Raw genomic sequence first — 21,176 nt, 5'->3', positions numbered from 1 at the left:
AAAGTACCGTTCACCTCCCCAAAGTTCATACAGCACATATATTTCGCCAAAGTCCCCAAAGTTACGTACGTGACATGCACATAGCGGCACGCACGTACGGGCAAGCGATCAAATGTTTGGAAGCCACAGCTGCATGCGTACTCACGGCACCGTGTCTGCGTATCCAACTCAAAGTCCTCCTGGTAAGAGTTTCTGTTGTCCCAGTTCTCCACAGGCCAATGGTAAAGCTTGACTGTTATCTTTCGGGAATGTAAACAATGAAACACCGGCTGTGTTATCCGACAAAACAGTCAGGGGGTGCATTCTACGGCGGGGGTGCGTTATCCAGCACAACACCTGCCGCAATACACCGCTTCCCACCTACAGCTTTCTTCTTTGCTGTCTCCATTGTTCATTGAACACATTTCAAAAGATTCACCAACACATATGTCCAGAATACTGTGGAATTTTGCGACGAAAACAGATAATTTAATAGCTGGCCACCATGCTGTCCCAAAATGTCCGCTACAATCCGTGACGTCACGCGCTGACGTCATCATACCGAGACGTTTTCAGCAGGATATTTCGCGTGAAATTTAAAATTGCACTTTAGTTAGCTAACCCGGCCGTATTGGCATGTGTTGCAATGTTAAGATTTCATCATTGATATATAAACTATCAGACTGCGTGGTCGGTAGTAGTGGGTTTCAGTAGGCCTTTAAGACCTTCAGTATATCAGTATGTGGAATTCAATTATGGAATGGATTAAGCAAAGAAATCAAACAATGAACTAATATGATCCACTTCAAGAAACTCTTCAAACTTAAAGTTTTTACAATGTACAAAGAAGAAGAACCATGATAAACATTCTGAATGTATCTCATCCATCCAATCCTTTTTCAAGATAATCTTACTCATCTCACCATATGAAATATAACTTACTTCACCAAGTATTATTTATTTATTCATTTTTATTGTTATTACTTATGGAGTATATTGTGAATAAATTGAGAACAGGAAGTGAACAAAAGTTTTAGCAACTGCTATGTAAAGGAAAAGGGGATTAAATATGCTCGGCTTCTTCCTACTCCTTTTCAAACATGTTGAATAGAGAAACTGGAAATTGTGATGTATCATGTTGTATGCATGCATGTTCGAAATAAACTCAAACTCAACTCAACTCAACTCAAGACAACTGGTTTAAAGTTAAAGTTAAAGTGGCAATGATTGTGAAATTATCCTCTGCATTTGACCCATCCCCACAGGGAGCAGTGAGCAGCAGCGGTAGTGCCCGGGAATCATTTGGTGATTTAACCCCCAATTCCAACCCTTTTTGCTTTTATAGTTTATAGTTTTTATAGTCTTTGGTATGACTCGGCCGGGGTTTGAACTCGCGACCTACCGATCTCAGGGCGGACAGTTTAACCACAAGGCCACTGAGTAAATTTCTGGTATAGTATGCCTGAGTTAATTACGTAACGTCCGTTTGGATATAGGATTGTGCCAGTAGGGGTAAAGTCTACATGTTTCCTTCTTAATATGGCTGTGCCTCTTGTTTTCATAGTAACCCCCGTTTTAAATGGGGTAAAATGTCAATTAAATGTGTTAACGTTGTAACCACATAAATGTTATAAACTTTAGCACCTCGGAATCATGCTTGCCATTGATTATTCCACACGCGGCCTGCGACCTGTGGGAGGGGAGGCTGGTTTTCGGTGGACAGTGGGTTCCAGGGCTGGTTCGCTGCTATATATATATGTATACATATATATATATATATATATATATATATATATATATATATATATATATATATATATATATATATATATATATATATATATATATATATATATATACCAGTGACGTGCAGTCACTGGCCCCGCCTCACCTGCCATAATGGAAAGAAAAAAAATGTAAAAAGAAAAAAAAATTATTAAATTGTTATATGTATGCAGTGATTATACTATAAAGTTATTTTCCATTTAATTTCACCAGTTTTAGATTATTTTTATTCAAAATCGCTGAATTTTCACATTTGCCGTTCAAATACTGAGAAGAGACGGTGCGGTGAACAGCAGCCAGTTGAGGCACGTCACTCAGTGCCTCAACATGGACGGACTCGGCTAACTGCTGGCCTGCTGTGCAGTGAGACTGTATTGCTATATGAATTATATTATACATTTCCATAGTTTAGTTAGCTGAGGTATATAATGTACAGTGTATTTTGTCAACAACTGTATGTGTGTAACGTATTTCTTGTGCTGAGCGATCATAAAACGGCTGCAAAAGACGCACTGGCTGAGGCTCCAGTAGCCCCGCCTCCTGCAGCCCCCCCCCCCCCCCCCCCCCCCAAAAGCCCACACTTAAACTTTCCACGTGCAAGATTGAATCTATTTAAAAAAGTTATTTCATAAGAAGCCAAAAAGTGCAAAAACAATAATGTTCGTGTTGGAGGAGTTGTGAATGACTGCAAGGCCACAACAATAGGTACACCTGCAGACTGTAGGTGTATCTAATTCACAACTCCTCCAACATGAACATTATTGTTTTTGCACTTTTTGGCTTCTTATTAAATAACTTTTGTAACCTATTCTTATGGGCTTTCCTATTTGTGATGTTAAGTTCCTGTTATGCGCTGTTATACAGTATATGCCTTGAGCTCTTATTTTGAAGGCGCCAAGAGCGGAAGTGATGACATGTTGTAGTGGAGCGGAGGTTTTTGAAAGAAGGTAAATAAAGTGGTCCTCGTGTAAACTGGAGCCTCCGTGTTTGTTATTTTGTAGTTTCATACAGTATAGGCGACATTTATAAACCGTCGGTTACACTTTTTTAAATAGATTCAATCTTGCACGTGGAAAGTTGAAGTGAGGGCTTTAGTTGATATAACACACCCGTCAGGGGGTTCATTTATCCAGCACAACAGCGGCGAATGGACTTTATTTAAAAGTAAAGGTAAGACCATAATAACGTTTTCTTTATTAAATGTGCTTTTTTGTGTGCTACAGTTTGTATGTGTAAAGTTAAAGTTAAGTTAAAGTACCAATGATTGTCACACACACACTAGGTGTAATGAAATTTGTCCTCTGCATTTGACCCATCCCTTGATCACCCCCTGGGAGGTGAGGGGAGCAGTGGGCAGCAGCGGCGCCGCGCCCGGGAATCATTTTTGGTGATTTAACCCCCAATTCCAACCCTTGATGCTGAGTGCCAAGCAGGGAAAAATGCTGGTATGAGCTTTTAAACATAACCCGTTAACTGCTACCAATCAAATGGTGAATAAGATACTCTTTAGGGTTCATATGTTTGTAAATCTGACTGTGATGAAGTCAGTGCCTCTCCAGCCATGAACCTCACCGCACGTCACTGATATATACAGTATATATGTATGTATGTATGTATGTATGTATGTATGTATGTTATATATAGGTATGTTCAATCTACAAGGTTAATATAGTTTGCTTCTCTTTCTTCCCCTCCATTAATCTGCTTTCTTTTGTATTTCAAGTTATCATTACATACTGTATACAGTAAAGGCCAAAAGTTTGGACACAATGACTATTTACATTGTAGATTGTCACTGAAGGCATCAAAACTATAAATGAACACATGTGGAGTTATGTACTTAGACGGCGTGGTGGAAGAGTGGCCGTGCCAGAACCTTAGGGTTCCTGGTTCAATCCCCACCTTCCACAAACTTTGTCACATCCGTTGTGTCCTTGAGCAAGACACTTCACCCTTGCTCCTGATGGGTCGTGGTTAGGGCCTGCATGGCAGGTCCCGCCATCAGTGTGTGAATGTATGTGTGAATGGGTGAATGTGGAAATTATGTCAAAGCGCTTTGAGTACCTTGAAGGTAGAAAAGCGCTATACAAGCATAACCCATTTACTTAACAAAAAAAGGTGAAATAACTGAAAACATGTTTTATATTCTAGTGTCTTCAAAATAGCCACCATTTGCTCTGATTACTCTTTTGCACACTTCGATGAGCTTCAAGAAATGGTTTTCAGTTCACAGGTGTGCTTGAAGCTAATTGAGAGAATGCAAAGAGTGTGCAAAGCAGTAATCAGAGAAAAGGGTGGCTATTTTGAAGAAACTAGATTATAAAACATGTTTTCAGTTATTTTACCATTTTTTGTTAAGTACATAACTCCACATGTGTTCATTCATAGTTTTGATGCCTTCAGTGACAATCTACATAAATAGTCATGAAAATAAAGAAAACACATTGAATGAGGAGAAGGTGTGTCCAAAGTTTTGGCCTGTACTGTATGTATAGTTGCATTTGAAACAATTGTATTGTTGATAGTAGAGGTAATAATTATTATTATTATTCATTATCAATAGTGCTATTTCTATTGATGTTTTTAATGCTCTATTTGTAGTGCAATAATGTTCATTGTCATTTCTATGTTATTATTATTTACTTCACTAACTGATTCTTTGCAATCATTTTTCGTATCATATTTGTACATATCGTATTTGCTGATGTTGTTCTGTTGTTGTTGTTGTCCCTCTGTCGTATCCCCTTCTTGTACCCACAATTTCTCCCTCTGTCTTTCTTCTTTTTTTTAATTTAATTGTTATTATTCCCTCCTGCTCCGGTCCGGCTGTGTCAAACATTGAATAAATCCATTTAATAAAGTCAAATAGAAATGAGGTAACAAGAGAAATATCCCAAACTTCTCTTTTGTAAAGTAAATCTGTACAGTAGAAACGGCATCTACATCAACAATATGATTTGCCTGAGAGGCTGGACAGGACAAAAAAAAAAGAACAATAATAAGGAACAAAAAGAAGTTCGAACATATTCTGTCCTTCCCTATCACACAGACTCATCAGCTATTGTAGGCTGTGGATGGGGTATGGAAGCTCATTGTTTGTCAACTGAGGTGTCAATCTACCTTAAACTAAGACTAGTGTTTCTGAATGATACAAATGTCATGTACAAATGGGATATAAAATAAACAGTCATTCTTTTATGCTGAGACACACAAAAATAAGCAAAAAAACAAAAAAAGGAGCATACATACTTTTAATGTATGATTAGTAGTTTTTAGTCGTGTACTTGACTTTTAACTTCAAATGCTGATGAAGGATTCATTTCAAATCACACCAATAATATTCAGTGTATTATTGATTCAGTGTGGGGCATGAAAAAACAGATTATTTACAGACTGTAACAACAGACAACAGTCAGTAACGTTAGTTTTTAGAAATGAACATGGCATTGTTAAAGGTAAACAACCAATATAGCCAAATAACAACATTAGATTATGCCTGGTGCGACAGCCGTGCAGAACCGATTTCTAACATAAAAGAAGGGATGAAAAAGCATTTAGCAGATGGAAGCCCTTTGAGGCATTTTTGATTAAGGGCTATATAAACAAACATTGATTGATTGATTGATACAGTAAGTAGTCATTAGAAATGATCATCTTTAAGTTACATTTGAGTGGATAAATATGTTAAGCTGCAGCTGCCCTCTCACACAGCAGTTATGTTACATTTATAATGTAGCTACCTGCAGTGGTGCTCGTGCAGCTTCTCCAAACTGACACACACCTATTGTAAGATTTGTTTTCACGCTCTGATTTTACACACCAGGTGAAGGACAGCTGATTTGATTAGCTACTGACATACCACCACTGACCCACATTTCGGCATGTTACTATAGCAATGACACTACAAACAATATTAGCTGATTTGACAGTGTACTTCCTGGGCTGCAAGACATACGCTAAGTTTGCAATAGTTTTGAGACTCCTAGAACCTGCGGAAATTCTGTATCACCAGTTGCTAGCCTGTTTGTAGTGGAGGCACAAACGGCTAACTGTTTAGCTCACTACCAACCATGCCATGTTGCGTTGCATTTTGTTGGATTAAACAATAATTTAGAAAAAAATTATTTCCAATTACCTTTTCCTCCTCTTGCCTTATGTCCATGAGCTGAAACGTTGCGTTTGATAACGCTGCGGTTTAGGCGCTCTCCAGGCTGGAGCTGCAGCAGGTGGCGCCATGCTGCTTTGTTGTCGGGAGTGGAAAGGCAACGCTGTGTGACCGCTCAGGTGTCACGGCTTGGGGGTGCAACGGTCGGCTGCTGCTGCTGTTGTCACATTTGATAGTGTTCTTATATTCTCAGCTGAAACCAGCACACTTTGGAGCAGAGCTGCTGCCTCAGTTAGGCTACTTGCCAGCAGTTGGGCAGGGATATTGCTGGTGAACAACTTGACTGAAAAGGGGCGGGCATTTTTTATACCGGAACTGGAAATAAGTGAAATACCTTTTGTTTTAACTGAAATGCCTTCCGTTTTAAGTTAAATCCTCTCACATACACTTCTAAAATCCTCTCATACACACTACTGAATTTTTCTCTCTCATACACTACCGAAATCTTCTCATACACAAGGCTGAAATCCTTTCATAAACGCTACTGGAATCCTCCCAAACACAGTACTGAAATGTGTTTTTTTTCCCCCTCATACACATTACTGAAATCCTCTTACACACACACTACTGAAATCTTCTCACACACACACCACTGATTATGCCACCAATTTCAGTAGTGTGCATGAGAGGATTTCAGTATTGTATGAGAGGATTTCAGTAGTGTGTGTGACAGCATTTTAGCAGTGCGTATGAGGGAAATAAATATGTAACGTGTCGGAGAGGAATTCAGTAGTGGGTACAGGAGAAAAAAATCCATTGTGTGTATGAGAGGCTTTTAGTAGTGTGTATGAGAGCATTTCTGTAGTGTATGAGAGAAAAAAATCTGTAGCGTGTAGGAGAGGAATTCAGTAGTGTGTATCAGAGGATTTCAATAGTGTGTACAGGATAAGAAAAAAATCCATAGTGTGTATGAGAGGATTTCAGTAGTGTGTGTGAGAGGTAATTCTGAATAATGTCCCTAACAGCCCCTCATATAGCTCTATGCTCATGTATGTCCTCCTTTGTGGTTTTTAATGTTTCCCTCTTGTTTTCATGCGTTTTTAATCGTATTTTCTGTAGACCTTTTGAATCTGACATGCAAACACATAATTTCCCCATTTTGGGATAACTGAAGTCTGTTCTCTCTTATCCTATCTTATAAACATCACTTTCATCAACATCATCATACTTATAATCACCATATTCATCAACATCATCATACTCATCACCATCATCACAGTTAACTTTTCATCCAGTCTCAAAGAAGGGGTGTGTGTGTGTGTGTGTGTGTGTGTGTGTGTGTGTGTGTGTGTGTGTGTGTGTGTGTGTGTGTGTGTGTGTGTGTGTGTGTGTTTTTGCAGAGAGAAGGTACAGTTTATTCGCAGTGAGGGAGCCAGTGGGCTTGCACGCCTCTCTGGGGATGCTGACCTCGTCATGCTGCTGAGGTGTGTTCAGTGTGTGTGTTTGTGCTTGGTTGGTGGCGTAATCAAGTAATTATTATTTCTATTATGCTTGTACTTCACACTTCTAGTCTAACATATTACACATATAGTGTTGTTTCTGCTATATCTGATATTTTTAGAAAACATTTTCACACATAAAAATGTATATTATTTAGGTACAATGTTTAATGCCAATCATGTTCCAGTATATGTCTTGTCAAATAACGATGTGCAGTGTGAGTGTCTGCAGGCATTGCATTGGTATTGCAGAATCAGTTATACATTTTCACTCATTGACACTAATATATAATGTGTTTTGCATTGTTGGATCTTAAGAAGGTTCTCAGTAGAGCTTCAAAATGCAAACAGAAGAAATGAGTGAGACAATAAAAAAATGGTGTAATCAATTTACTGCAAACAAGCAAAAAAGTGAAATAGTCTGTTCATCAGCATATTCAAAGTTTAAGACAAGCTCAAACAAAATGAAACCCCCAAAACATAGATATAACATTTCCAAGTAAGGACTCAGTAATGAGTAGCTGCACCATTGTTGTTAATTAATTATGATAAACATCTTGAACCATTTAAAAAAAAAAAAAAAAAAAAATGAAAGAAGAGATAATGTTATTCATCTCCAAGGTGAACCATATATTACTTAACTATTTATTCATGAGAACTTGAATTATTGTGTATATGTTTATATGTCTAATATTTATTTATGTGTTTAATATTTGTTTATTTACTTATGGTTTATATTTGTTTTTATTCACTGTTCTGTTACAAACATAACAACGAAATGGGAGAAAATTGCTATGATATAAAAAGGGGTGGGATTAAATAAACTCTTCTTCTTCCGACTCCGTGCTGTAATGAAACAACTGGAAATATGTGATGCATTACATTGTAATTGTATTGTTTGCATGTTCGAAATAAACTGAAACAAACTAACTAACTTACGAACTTAGAATGAATGTCAGTAATGCTGTTTAATTCTGCTATTTAATTATGTTGTTTAATCACAATCAGAATCAGAATAATTTTTATTGCCATTGTTTGAGAACTGGTTCAAAAACTAGGAATTTTACTTGGTACAATCGTGCAACATAAAACACATACAACACAGAATAGAATGACATGAGCTGTAACTGAGCTATCAGATCTTGTTATTGTTCATGTGTCTGATGGTCGAGGGGAAAAAACTGTTCAGGTGGCGGGAGGTGTGGGTCTGGATGGACCGTAGTCTCCTGCCTGAGGGGAGAGAGGAGAATAGTTTGTGTCCAGCTACTCACTGGATCGGTTCGCAGCGAGTGTGAAGCGACTGGGATGGGAATCAGCACCTCCAAGTCCGAGTCCATGGTTCTCTCCCGGAAAAGGGTGGAGTGCCATCTCCGGGTTGGGGAGGAGATCTTGCCCCAAGTGGAGGAGTTCAAGTACCTCGGAGTCTTGTTCACGAGTGGGGGAAGAGTGGATCGTGAAATCGACAGGCGGATCGGTGCGGCGTCTTCAGTAATGCGGACGCTGTATCGATCCGTTGTGGTGAAGAAGGAGCTGAGCCAGAAGGCAAAGCTCTCGATTTACTGGTCGATCTACGTTCCTATCCTCACCTATGGTCATGAGCTTTGGGTCATGACCGAAAGGACAAGATCACGGGTACAAGCGGCCGAAATGAGTTTCCTCCGCCGAGTGGCGGGGCTCTCCCTTAGAGATAGGGTGAGAAACTCTGTCATTCGGGGGCAGCTCAAAGTAAAGCCGCTGCTCCTCCACATCGAGAGGAGCCAGATGAGGTGGTTCGGGCATCTGGTCAGGATGCCACCCGAACGCCTCCCTAGGAAGGTGTTTCGGGCACGTCCGACCGGTAGGAGGCCACGGGGAAGACCCAGGACACGCTGGGAAGACTATCTCTCCCGGCTGGCCTGGGAACGCCTCGGGATCCCCCGGGAGGAGCTGGACGAAGTGGCTGGGGAGAGGGAAGTCTGGGCTTCCCTGCTTAAGCTGCTGCCCCCGCGACCCGACCTCGGATAAGCGGAAGAAGATGGATGGATATATATATATATATATATATATATATATATATATATATATATATATTTATATATATATATATATATATATATATATATATATATATATATATATATATATATATATATATAAAAAATAAATACTTGAATTTCAGTGTTCATTTATTTACACATATACTTGTTGAGTTAAGGGTTGAATTGTCCATCCTTGTTCTATTCTCTGTCACTATTTTTCTAACCATGCTGAACACCCTCTCTGATGATGCATTGCTGTGTGGCACACACAAAAGTGCTTTCATCAAATGCACTAGATGGCAGTATTGTCCTGTTTAAGAGTGTCACAACATTGCTGTTTACGGCAGACGAACTGATTTACGGTAGACCAAAACGTGACTGCTGTTGTTGTGTGTTGTTGCCGCGCTGGGAGGACATTAATGAAACTGCCTAAGAATAAACCCACATAAGGAACCAAGAACTCGCCCTTGATCATTCTACAGTTATAACATCATTGGGCAGGCACACCGGACCTGAGTCCGCCTGAATTTCGGGAGATTTTCGGGAGATAATTTGTCCCGGGAGGTTTTCGGGAGAGGCGCTGAATTTCGGGAGACTCCCGGAAAATCCGGGAGGGTTGGCAAGTATGAATTTGAGTGTTGCCCTCAAAGCCACCTTGCATACAGAGACTTAATTCCTGAGTTTGTAAACAATAACAAAAGGGTGTAATAATAATAATTAAAATATTGATCAAATCACTATTGTTTATATAATGATACCACACTAGGTAACGATCGTATCAACATCTGGATTGATCATCCCTGCTTTATATTGAAGCTTTAGCGGTTAGCTTCTTGTGCCATTCTGTTGTGTGTGAGTTGCATGCTGAGCCATTCCCTCTCCTCTAGTCCCTACAGCGATATTGATACTTGGAAAAAACTTTGTTTATTTTCCAGTGGTGAGGATAAGTATCTTTGAAATGGTTTCGCATTCACGTTTGTTGCAGCTCGCTCTCAAATTTGAGCATGTATTCTGGCAAGACACACACCCTCCTGGAATTTATGCCACTCCTGCATTGTGTAACAAGGAATATGAAATGTATTTGTTTCCCAGAGTGTGCTTCTATTTTGAAGGAATCTTCCACATGAGTACAATCTTTAGCATGCAACCACTGGGACACATCTGTGGTAAAGATCGGTTAAAAAAGGCAAATATCGGCCCCCGATCGGGACATCTCTAAATGTTTGGACTACCACTAAGAAACACTGCTAAAGACAGCATGTTGTTCAATGGCAGTGTCAAAAATAGATGAATATTTACTAATTCTCCATGTTTTTTTTCTCCGACAGTTTATTTGAAGAGGAGGTGATGTCATATGTGCCACCTCTGCTGCACCCAAACTACTGCCTCTCCTCCTCTCCCCAAAACTCTCCTGGTAAAACTTTCTACACTAAACCACATGTGATGTCACACATTATGCACGTTTTGTCATTAGTATTATTATTATCATTCCACTATTAAGTTTTTGTGATTATTACAGTGTAGTGTAGTTTTTGTCTCTCTGTCTAATCCCCCTCTTGTCCCCACAATTTCCCCCTCTGTCTTCTTTTTTTTCTCTTTTTATCCCCTCCTGCTCCGGCCCGGCTGCACTAAATGATAATATAAATACATTTAATAAAGTCAAATACAAATAAGGCAACAAGAGAAGTATCCTACACTTCTCTTTTGTAAAGTAAATCTGAACAGCCGACATGGGCATCTACATCAACTATATGATTTGCCTGAGAAGCTGGACAGAACATAAAATAAAAAAAAATAAAAATAAAAATAAAAAAACAGAGTAGTGTAGAAGAATTGGATACCGTGCTGATTTCATAGTCTTAGAGCAGTGATCACCAACCTTTTTGAGCCCAAGATCCTTGGTCTCAGCCAAAAACCAGACCAACCCCTGCGTCAGCTATGTATTGTTTATATATATATATATATATATATATATATATATATATATATATATATATATATATATATATATATATATATATATATATATATATATATATGTATATATATATATATATATATATATATATACAGTATATATATACACTGTGGCCTATTTAAGAGTAACAAATGCAGCTAGGAACTTTGGAGTAGGCTTTGTTTTAGGTAAGGCAAAGTTAGCACCACGTCCAGATCAGACCATACCAAGATGAGAGCTTAGTGCTGCTGTGTTAGCAGTCGAGCTTGAAGAGCTTCTCATACAAATTAGGCTTTGAAATAGACTACACTGCATTCTATACAGACAATAAAGTAGTCTTAGGTTATATCAACAACGAGACAAGAAGATTTTATGTCTACATAGCTAACTGTGTTACGGGAATCCACAAATCTTCTCAGCATAACGTACTGAGCAGCCAGAGCCCAGCAGATCACGCCACTCATTCTGTTCCTGCTTACCAGCTACCCCTGAGTAACTGGCTCACTGGCCACGACTTCATGCTCCAAGATCAAAGTCCCTCAAATCACTCTTTTGATCTTGTTGAGCCTTGCACGGACTCTGATGTCAGACCACAGGCGTCTTTGCTCAAAACCACAATCTCAACCAAACAACTTGGCTCTGACAGATTCAACAAGTTTTTGACCTGGAAGTCTCTCAAACGTGCTGTTACGAGACTTCTATAAATAAAGTTGATTTGATTTGATTTGATACTGCACGTCATACATAACTTAAAATCACTGCCAAGCAAAATCAATCACTGCCGTGATTGGCACTACTGTGAGAAAGGACTCACTGTAGACGAGTCAAACTAAGCCCAAACCGTAATCATTCAAGCAGTACAACAGGATGTGTATGCCAAGAATATGAAGTGTGTGCAAAACCACGATAAACTACCCTAAACCAGTCCTGTCAAAAACCTAGACCCCTACCAAGATGAAGATGGACTCTTTAGAGTAGGAGGTCGCATTAGTGACTCAAACTTAAGCCAAGGTGAAAAAAACCCACTCATAGTTCCTGGCCACCACCATACTGCAGCTCTTCTCATTAAGCACTAACACCAGCAGACCCAACACCAAGGTCCTGATCCATTTCATCTATGATATTCCTCAACATGTTGTTGTCTCGTTTCACTGCAATAACTTCTTCTTGAAGAGTCCTCATTTCTTGGCACATTTTCTGAAAGTCCTTTCTTATCTTGTTATTTTGACTTTGCAGACTTTCTATACTTTCCTGCAGACTTCTCAGACCTTTTTTTGTAGTCTGTTGTCGCTTTTCTTTGATCTTCTTTAAAGTTCTCTTATTACTCTTTCCAGGTCTGCCTTGTGTTCTATTCTTACTCTTTCTATGTCATGGACTTTTTTTTTTGGCTTCATGTCTTGCTTCCCATCATGTGTCCAACATCAAATATTGCTTTCCCTCGTGTCCTGTGTCCAGAGAATCATTTGATTCAGATGACACCGAAGGTTTCGAGATTTGAGTTTTTCTTTTAGATTTTGACATCACAGCAGAAGCAGTCAGTGCCTCTTGTATCAGCTGTCTATTGGCAGTTGCTTCTTTAGCGACTTGCGGCACTTTTAACTTGTTTATTTCAACAATTTCGTACCATGCCCCGTTCAGAGATCAACTTGAGGTATCAGCCTGTCAACTTATTTCACTCTGTGTTGTCGGAAGCACTTTAAAATAGCTTCAGACTCTCGCAGTAACTTCTGGTTGCTAGGCAACCGCTTTGAACTGCAATATGGTAGCGTTGGCTTGAGGCTAACAGCTCTACCAACTCGCCTTATTTCAGCGTATCAGTGCCTCTCAACGGACCATAATCAGTTTAAAGATGCCAGGTAACTACTGTGACTGTGATCACAAATCAGTAGTCAAAAATCTTCAAACTTATCAAAAACCCAAAGCGGAGCCTTTTTTTTTGCGTCCTCTCCCTTTGACAGGAAGTGACGTTAATTTACCATTAATATGTTCTATTGTTTTTGTTAAATATGCTACACAATATGTTATATTGTTTTGTTTTTGTTTAATATGATATGTATTATAATTTATTGTTTTGCATAATACTGGATGCAACATAATATGTTCCAATGTTTTGTTTTTGTTGACTATGAATGTGAGTGTGAATGGTTGTCTGTCTATATGTGTGGCCCTGCAATAAGGTGGCGACTTGGCCAGTGTGTACCCTGCCTCCTGCCAGAGTGCAATTTGGATTTGAATATGATACCATAAGCTTGGCACACCTATCTTTAGGCAGTTTTGCCCATTCCTCTTTACCCATTCCTCTTTGCATCACCTCTCAAGCTCCGTCAGTTTGGATAGGAAGTGTTGGTTTTCATCAGGATGAGTTATAGCATTCCTCTGTGGAGAGAAGAGAACCTTACAGAAAGGATAACCATCTCTGTAGCATTCCACGAATCAGGCCTCTATGTTATAGTGGCAGAAGACAGAAGCCATTTCTTAGTAAAAAGTTTGCCAAAATGCATCTGAAAGACTCACAGACCATGAGAAACAAAAGTCTCTTTGGCGTGAATGCCAGGCAGGCATCATGTATGTTGGAAACCAGGCACCGCTCATCAACAGGCCAATACCATCCCTACAGTGAAGCCTGGTGGTGGCACCATCATGCTATGGGGATGATTTTCAGCGGCAGGAACTGTGAGACTAGTCCAGATAGAGGGGAAGATGAATACAGCAACGTACAGAGGCATCCTGGAAGAAAACCAACACTTTTCATGCAATCTGGTGCTACACATAGGAATGAGCAGAGAGGAATGCACAAATAGGTGTGACAAGCTTGTGGCATCGTATCAAAAATACTTGGGGCTGTAATTGTTATCAAAGGTGCTTCAACAAAGTATTGAGCAAATGCTGTAAATACTTACTGTTGCGTTTCGGACCAGTTGTTCCTCCCAGGGAATTCAAGTCACAAATCGCTCCCAAGTTCTTTCCGACACTTCAAGCTGAGTTGAAAAACCACCAGAGACAGAATAGGTATTTTCTTGTATATTCTCAAAGCTTTGACAACACACATTTTGATTGAGACCAGTCTAACCCTAGAACCTTCTATCGCGCACACCCAAAATGGTCTCTCTTCCCGATCCCATCACCCTCTCTCTCCTTCCCCCTCACTAGCCATAACAAAAGCACAACGTCTCCCTAGCCATAATACATTCCAAAGAACTCAAGGTTATCACACATAGTATGCTTGCTGACAGAGCATCAAGAGAATAAATGGAAAAGACGAGCTGTTTTCAAATATGACTAATAAATGAAAGAAGTACAACTTAAATTCGGATATATGTAAATATCTGCCTCTGACAATTCCCCCTTCAGATCTTCTAAAAAGATCTTTATCACTAGTACAACACTTCTAAAATACGCCCCTCTTTGAGCAAGCTAGTAAAAATTAAAAGCATAGTTACATGGGAGATAAACGGATGGAATCTATGTCAATGTCGTCACTCTCAGGGAAGGAAACTAGCATTTCACGAAAGTTACCACTTTGCCAGACCCCCTTCAGTGACATAGCAAACCCAGGTTGTTCAGCAAGCCCCTCAACAGCATCACGAGTCAGGTTGGTCAGTCTCAACAGATTATAAAAAACATAGTTAATGCGTTCTACATTTTTAGTAGCAGTCACAGGGAAAATAGCACCAATTATAGGAAGGTTCTCGAAACCTGCACAGGATTCACACCACAATGTATGTTGTGGTGGGACCCTCCTTGGTTGTCCAATTGCATCAAAGTAAACACCCTCAGGGTTTCTCATCAAATCAAAGGAGCCCGTTACACTCCTCCGAGATAAAACATGGCGTCCTCTGCGGGAAGTTAGAGAGGCCGCTGAAACAGGAGTTCCAAGGGGTGTTAATTTGGTACCCTCTAGGGTGACTGGGGTCACCAGTCTAACCATAGCACAAAGCCCAACGGCTGACGTCGGGATTCTAATGTACAATCTATGCTCCCCACAATACCAGAATAAGTCAGCTCGTGCCCAAGGGCCTATCCTTGAGCCATCTATCAGGGTGGTGCACCAGGAGGGGGTAATGTCACCCAATTTGTAGGGGGATGAAGGGGGTCCTGTAAATTGAAAACACGTGTATTTCAGCTTTTAGGCCACAAAGGGAAGAAGTCCGGTGAAATTGTCAACAGGAGGGTGCACACTAACCAACAAATCACAACCTGGCGGTGTGGGTTCAGAAAACAAGGAGATAAGACAGTTTGAGCCATTAGTGTCAGTCAACTTAAAAGGGGCGGGGTAAGTGTGGGGAAAAGGACGTCCAGCGGAACAAGCAACACAGTCACCCAGGTCTTGGCTCTTAGCCATGCTAGTCATCCACCTAAGCCACAGTTTGCCTGCACCTGCTTCTAAGGTCAAAGCTACCAGGTCTTCAAGGGGGCAGAGGTAGTTAACGCCCTCTCAAGGACATTAATTTTAATAATTCCTTTAGGGTCTGTACCTGTCTGGTCAACCCCCAAAACAACATAAAAGGGACTTGGTATAACACCTGTTCTGGCAATTGTAGGGGAAAGGGGGTTCTGGGACCGATCAAAGTTCCTCTGAAAGGTGATCCCTCTCAGAATAACTTTGAATTGTGGAGGTATGTTGGCATATTAAGGGTCATGGTAGTCTAAGGGCCCTGTGTTGTGGGTTACCTGCTTCCATAAGGGGCACCACTTACCAGAGTATGTTGTCCGCATCCGACACCAATAGTTCAGGTTTGAGTCGTAACAAAGATGGAGGTTACTAGCAAGGTAAGAACTAATTTTCCCCTCGCACTTAATCACACTACACAGGTCAGAAAAGTAAGTCTTGCTGTCCCCCTTGACCAAGTCTATTTCAAGTCCGCCGTACGTTCTAAGACACTTGTCAGTCACTGTCGTCGGGAAGGAAGAATTGAGACACAAGGTCAGTAGAGCAAGCCCAAACACCAGTCCGTCAGTGAATCCTACTGGGTATAACATCCTGCCTTTCAGAAATCAAAATCAGAGTAATTCAGGTAACGAGACAGGGATAAACATCAAACTTTTCACTTAATGTAACGACACAAATAGTATGCTGAAAGCAAGCAAGAAAAACTAAGAAACATCTAGCATATAGACTGGTCTCACAATCAATGGTATACAATATTGAAGTTGATCAGAGTATTGTAGGTAGAAAATCTGGAAGATCTACACGACGGTAGACGGCAGCTCAACGGAGAGAGGTGTCTCTCAGCGTCGTCTTTTGGGCCCCTTCCGTGGCAGGCTCCTCCGCGGGAGTGCGGAGGTAGAGGTGGTACCAGGTGTCCCCTGTACCAGCTAGTCGAAGGGCGTAGGACGTCCGTACCACGACCTGGGCTCCGTAAACTTGCGTTTGATGACCTTGATCTTGACCCTCTCAGTGGACGGAAGGGAATCTGGAGTGGCGGGCTGTCATCCTCGAATCTGTACAGAAGAACTGGCACACAAATTCTGCATTTTGTGTAAAATACCATTTTGGTTTTACGCTGATTCCTTCTTCCAGGGGGGTGTTGATCCTGGGAAGGGGCTGACCTGTATGCAGTTCATAGGGTGAAAAACTCAAAGGGCGGTAAAACAGTTTTATTCACGGACATTCGAATGATTATTAACGCTAATTGCAACATGTCAGTCCAATCCAATTTGGTCTGTGCACAGATTTTAGCCAATTCGTTTTTGATATTCTGGTTCATCCTTTCAACCTTACCTTGGGACTGAAGATGGTACCCCCAAACCGAACCTGTGTTCTAGTCCAAGAGCATTTTCGACCAAGGCTAAGTGAGTAATTTTAAAATGGGTGTTTTGTCTGACCTAATCTTTTTGGGGAAACCATGTCGGGGAATTAGGTCATTCACAAGCCATTTAATTACTGATTTTGCATCCTCTTTTGAGGTTGGGGTTGCTTCCGGCCAACCTCTGTGATTGTCAACACAAGTCAGCAAGTATCTTTTCCCTTTCACCGGATTGATCATATCAATGAAGTCAAAAACTATACACGGTTCACCCTCACCTCCTCCATATTCCAAATTGATTTACTAAACTACTATCGATGTGCAAAATCATTATTTTCAAGTTTAATTTACAAACTTACAACAATTTAGTTATAACTTCTTCCCCACAGGAATATTGTTAAAGCTATTTTGTTGTACGGAGTTTGAATCCAAATGTCTGAATCCACCCTCACCTCCTCCCCCTTCTGTTTCTGAAAAAGAGACTGTCAGTAATACTATCACTTTCAGAAACATCTAAGAAAAAGGTCAGCTAATAGTCAAGTACAGCAAGAGCAGGGGCGGAGGACAGGTCATGTTTGAGGTCAATGAAAGTCATTTCAGTCTCTGTGGACCACTGGAGGGTGGTATTAGGGTAGGGGACCCCTTAGCGAAATCAGAAATAACTCAAACTCAACTAAATCCTAAATGTTATGTACCTTATTCAATATGGTGAAAGCTTCAAAATATGCCTGTATTTATATCGACACAAATACTAGAAAAACACTAACCTTATGGCGGATGCTTTTCGCAATAGTAATTTGAAATTTCACCACGCCTGGTGGCCACAATAACAAATTAAGTCAAGCTCATGTTGTAGAAAGTCGAATGATGCGGACACGTTTGTTACTGAATACTTTCTTTCAGACTTCTGTCATGGTGACTGTGTGTATGTAATAAGCAGATATATTTTTTGATATGCTTAAATGTAATGTGTCGTTTTAGCTCAGCTGTTGTGTAGCTGCTAGCTCCTCATAGCCTACAGCCGGGGTGTCCAAAGTGCAGCCCATAGCTATGTGAAAATGTGGTTTTGGGTGTCGGCGCAATGAGTGGCCGCTACGCCGTGTTTTATCATTGGACCTAAGTCTTTGGTTTTGTAGGCGGGGCAAAGAGCAAGGGAACAATGTGGGACAGCAATTGTGTCCATCTTATACTATGCTAGTTTTAGCAAAGATATGTCAACATGAGCAGCCACACCTTGAGTTCCAACATATATAAATATAAAGGAGTCAAAGGCCTCCTGGCATGAACATGAGGCGAGTCGGGTGGCGGTACACACGGAAGCATCTCAGTCAGCCAGGGTTTTCACTGATAGAGCAGTTGGAGATGTCAGCCATTTCTGGTGTTTCAGGCTGTGGTAGGAGCTTATGGAGGAGCTTTGGTAGTGGTGTCGCAGCTTGGTGGTTGAGCCGTCAGGTAACACCAGGAAGGTTCCTTCTGTGCGATATTGAATGTCAGGGTACAGTCTGTAAAGGAGGTCATTAACAATTAGGCAAGGTGTGTGCAGGTCAACCACGAAGGGGTGCTTCAGCGAGAGTCCAGCAATCTGAACCGGAAGAGGTTTGGTGACCGGTAACATTCTTGTGACCTCAGCGAAGCCTTCGACCTTCAAAAAGGAAGCACACAGTTTCTTTGGTACCTCTGCATTCAGAAATGAGTGGGTGGCACCAGTGTCAATCACAAACTGATAACATTGTCCGTTGACACTTATGTCCAGCAGGGGGCCTGTCTGTATTTCCTGCTGGGGCTTCTGCCTTGGGCGTCCTTTGCCATGCCTGTATGATGTTTTGGCTGCAATTGGGAGCCTGTCTCGTTCAGAGGAGTTAGGACATTCACGTTGCCAGTGACCCGGCTGGTCACAGATGAAACAGTTTTCACCCTGTCTTGGCCTTAAAGCACCGTGTCCACCACCCGAGTCCAACTGTCTGGTCACACGTCTGTTGAGGTTTCTTTCCTCCACCTGCTGGGACTCAAAAGCAAGGTCACCCACTGCTGAATATACGCTAGCTGATCTTTGACCTTTTGGTTCTTTTAACTTTTCATCTTCAGCGATCTGTAATTTAAGTAGTTGTTTCCTTGTTACTCTACCACCATTCTGCTCTGTCCAATTTTGCATATCACGTTTAAAATCACAGCCTTAATTGTCCCATTAAATGTTAATCAATACTCCTAAGTCAAAGATTATTCGTACTACTTCATGTGTATTTAAGTAACTTATAGATAATCTTTAGTTGAATTTCCTTAGACGACCTGGTAGTCCCGAGCTCCCCCAGGAGCACCATATCGGCACCGAACTTAGTGCGGACACCCAATCCACATAGTCCACTGCAGCTCAGAACTCCTGAGCTCAAACGATCCTCCAACCTCAGCCTCCCAGTAGCTTGGATTACAGGCGCGCGCCACCGCACCCGGAACTGTGAGACTAGTCCAGATAGAGGGAAATGTGAATACAGCAACGTACAGAGGCATCCTGGAAGAAAACCAACACTTTTCATGCAATCTGGTGCTACACATAGGAATGAGCAGAGAGGAATGCGCAAATAGGTGTGACAAGCTTGTGGCATCGTATCAAAAATACTTGGGGCTGTAATTGTTATCAAAGGTGCTTCAACAAAGTATTGAGCAAATGCTGTAAATACTTACGTATATGTGATTTTAACATTTTTAATGAACTTCCTTTTTTTTTCCGTTAAACTGTTTCCATTGTCATTTAGGGGAATTCGCTGTAGAATTTGGGGGACAAAAATTAATTTGTTCCTTTTCAGAATAAGGCTGTAACATAACAAAATGTGGAAAAAACGGATGCTCTGTAAATACTTTTCGGATACACTGAATTGTGTTTGTTAAATATGCCAGCTAATACAATATGTCCTATTGTATATGCTACATAATATGTGTTATTGTTTTGTTTTTGTTGAATATGCAGCGTAGTAAGTTATATTGGCTTTGTTGAATATTCCAGGCACCCAACGAGCAAACGCGAGAGCTCCTGCTCCCTACAAACGAGACTTTGAGGCCAAACTGAGAAACTTCTATCGGAAGCTGGAGACTAAAGGATATGGACAAGGACCTGGAAAAGTAAAGTAGGTTTAATTTCTACCATATTTGTTATATTTATATTATCATTTACAATACTTAAAATAGCAATATCACAGGCTGCATGAAGAGCATCTTAATTTCTTATGATTACATTTTAATTAACACAAAAAATATCATGTTTGTGTTGTCAGGCTGGTGATACGTAGAGACCATCTTCTAGAAGATGCCTTCAACCAAATCATGTGTTACTCTCGCAAAGATCTACAAAGGAGCAAACTTTACGTCAGCTTTGTAGGAGAAGATGGGTGAGAATTTATACGCATTGTTCTAAATGTATAACTCATAATTTTATAAATACATGAAAATAAATAACATATTGTTCTAATTCTAAATGTTGAATTCCTCATTCTATAACTTATCATCATGGCGTATCAGGCCTGTTAGCAGACATCAATGATTAGGGCTGTCCAGTCTTCTTCATGATGAGTTCTACATTACTGATATTTCTGATACATTTTCTTAGGCTGTTGACACATGTTGTTAGTTTGAGCCCGCGCCGTGACAGTACACTCCTCCTTATGGACAGATCGACCTGAAGCTTTCTTTCCTTCGAGCTTTCCTGTTAAAACCAGTTTTTCTGAGCTGTCTTTTTTGATGTGTCTGTGGAATTTCATCTGCCTCTTTGGAATCGTAAAAATTGGAGATCTTTTTTGTTTTTGCCAGTTATGTAACGCTACTCTTTACTTTTAATCCAACTCTTTTTATTGGCATTTTCAAATAGACAGAAAAAAGCCGAAACACTCTTTCCCTTAAAACCCAAACCACCCACCCACCCTCCCACCCCACTCAGGTCAAACCAACAAGGGACATATGGCACAAACATATAACAAGTAAGACGACAAAGACAGACACACACACACACACACACACACACACACACACACACACACACACACACATACGAGGCCAGAGACAGACAGACAGGCTGAAAGAGAGAAAAAGGGAGAAAAA

The 21,176-nt window shown here is 40.6% G+C and overlaps 1 protein-coding gene across 7 annotated transcripts in view; it reads left to right on the top strand.

Moving 5' to 3' along the window:
* The window catches only part of hecw2a (HECT, C2 and WW domain containing E3 ubiquitin protein ligase 2a), a 246,889-nt gene that overhangs the window by 137,588 nt on the left and 88,125 nt on the right, over positions 1-21,176 (top strand). For 6 of the 7 annotated variants that reach the window (XR_009811391.1, XM_061926411.1, XM_061926413.1 and 3 more), the window contains 4 exons: positions 7,270-7,353; positions 10,715-10,800; positions 20,089-20,209; positions 20,357-20,470. Coding sequence is in view for 6 of the 7 variants with exons in the window: in XM_061926411.1 (XP_061782395.1) it covers positions 7,270-7,353; positions 10,715-10,800; positions 20,089-20,209; positions 20,357-20,470 (405 nt within the window). In the remaining variant the exon portion in view is untranslated. The remainder of the gene's footprint in view (positions 1-7,269; positions 7,354-10,714; positions 10,801-20,088; positions 20,210-20,356; positions 20,471-21,176) is intronic. The other variant, XM_061926412.1, reaches the window with a different exon arrangement.

Source organism: Nerophis lumbriciformis, linkage group LG31 (assembly GCF_033978685.3).
Source record: "Nerophis lumbriciformis linkage group LG31, RoL_Nlum_v2.1, whole genome shotgun sequence".
NCBI lineage: Eukaryota > Metazoa > Chordata > Actinopteri > Syngnathiformes > Syngnathidae > Nerophis > Nerophis lumbriciformis.
Note: the sequence above shows the minus strand (reverse complement) of the source record. Positions and strands in the feature narration are given on the sequence as shown.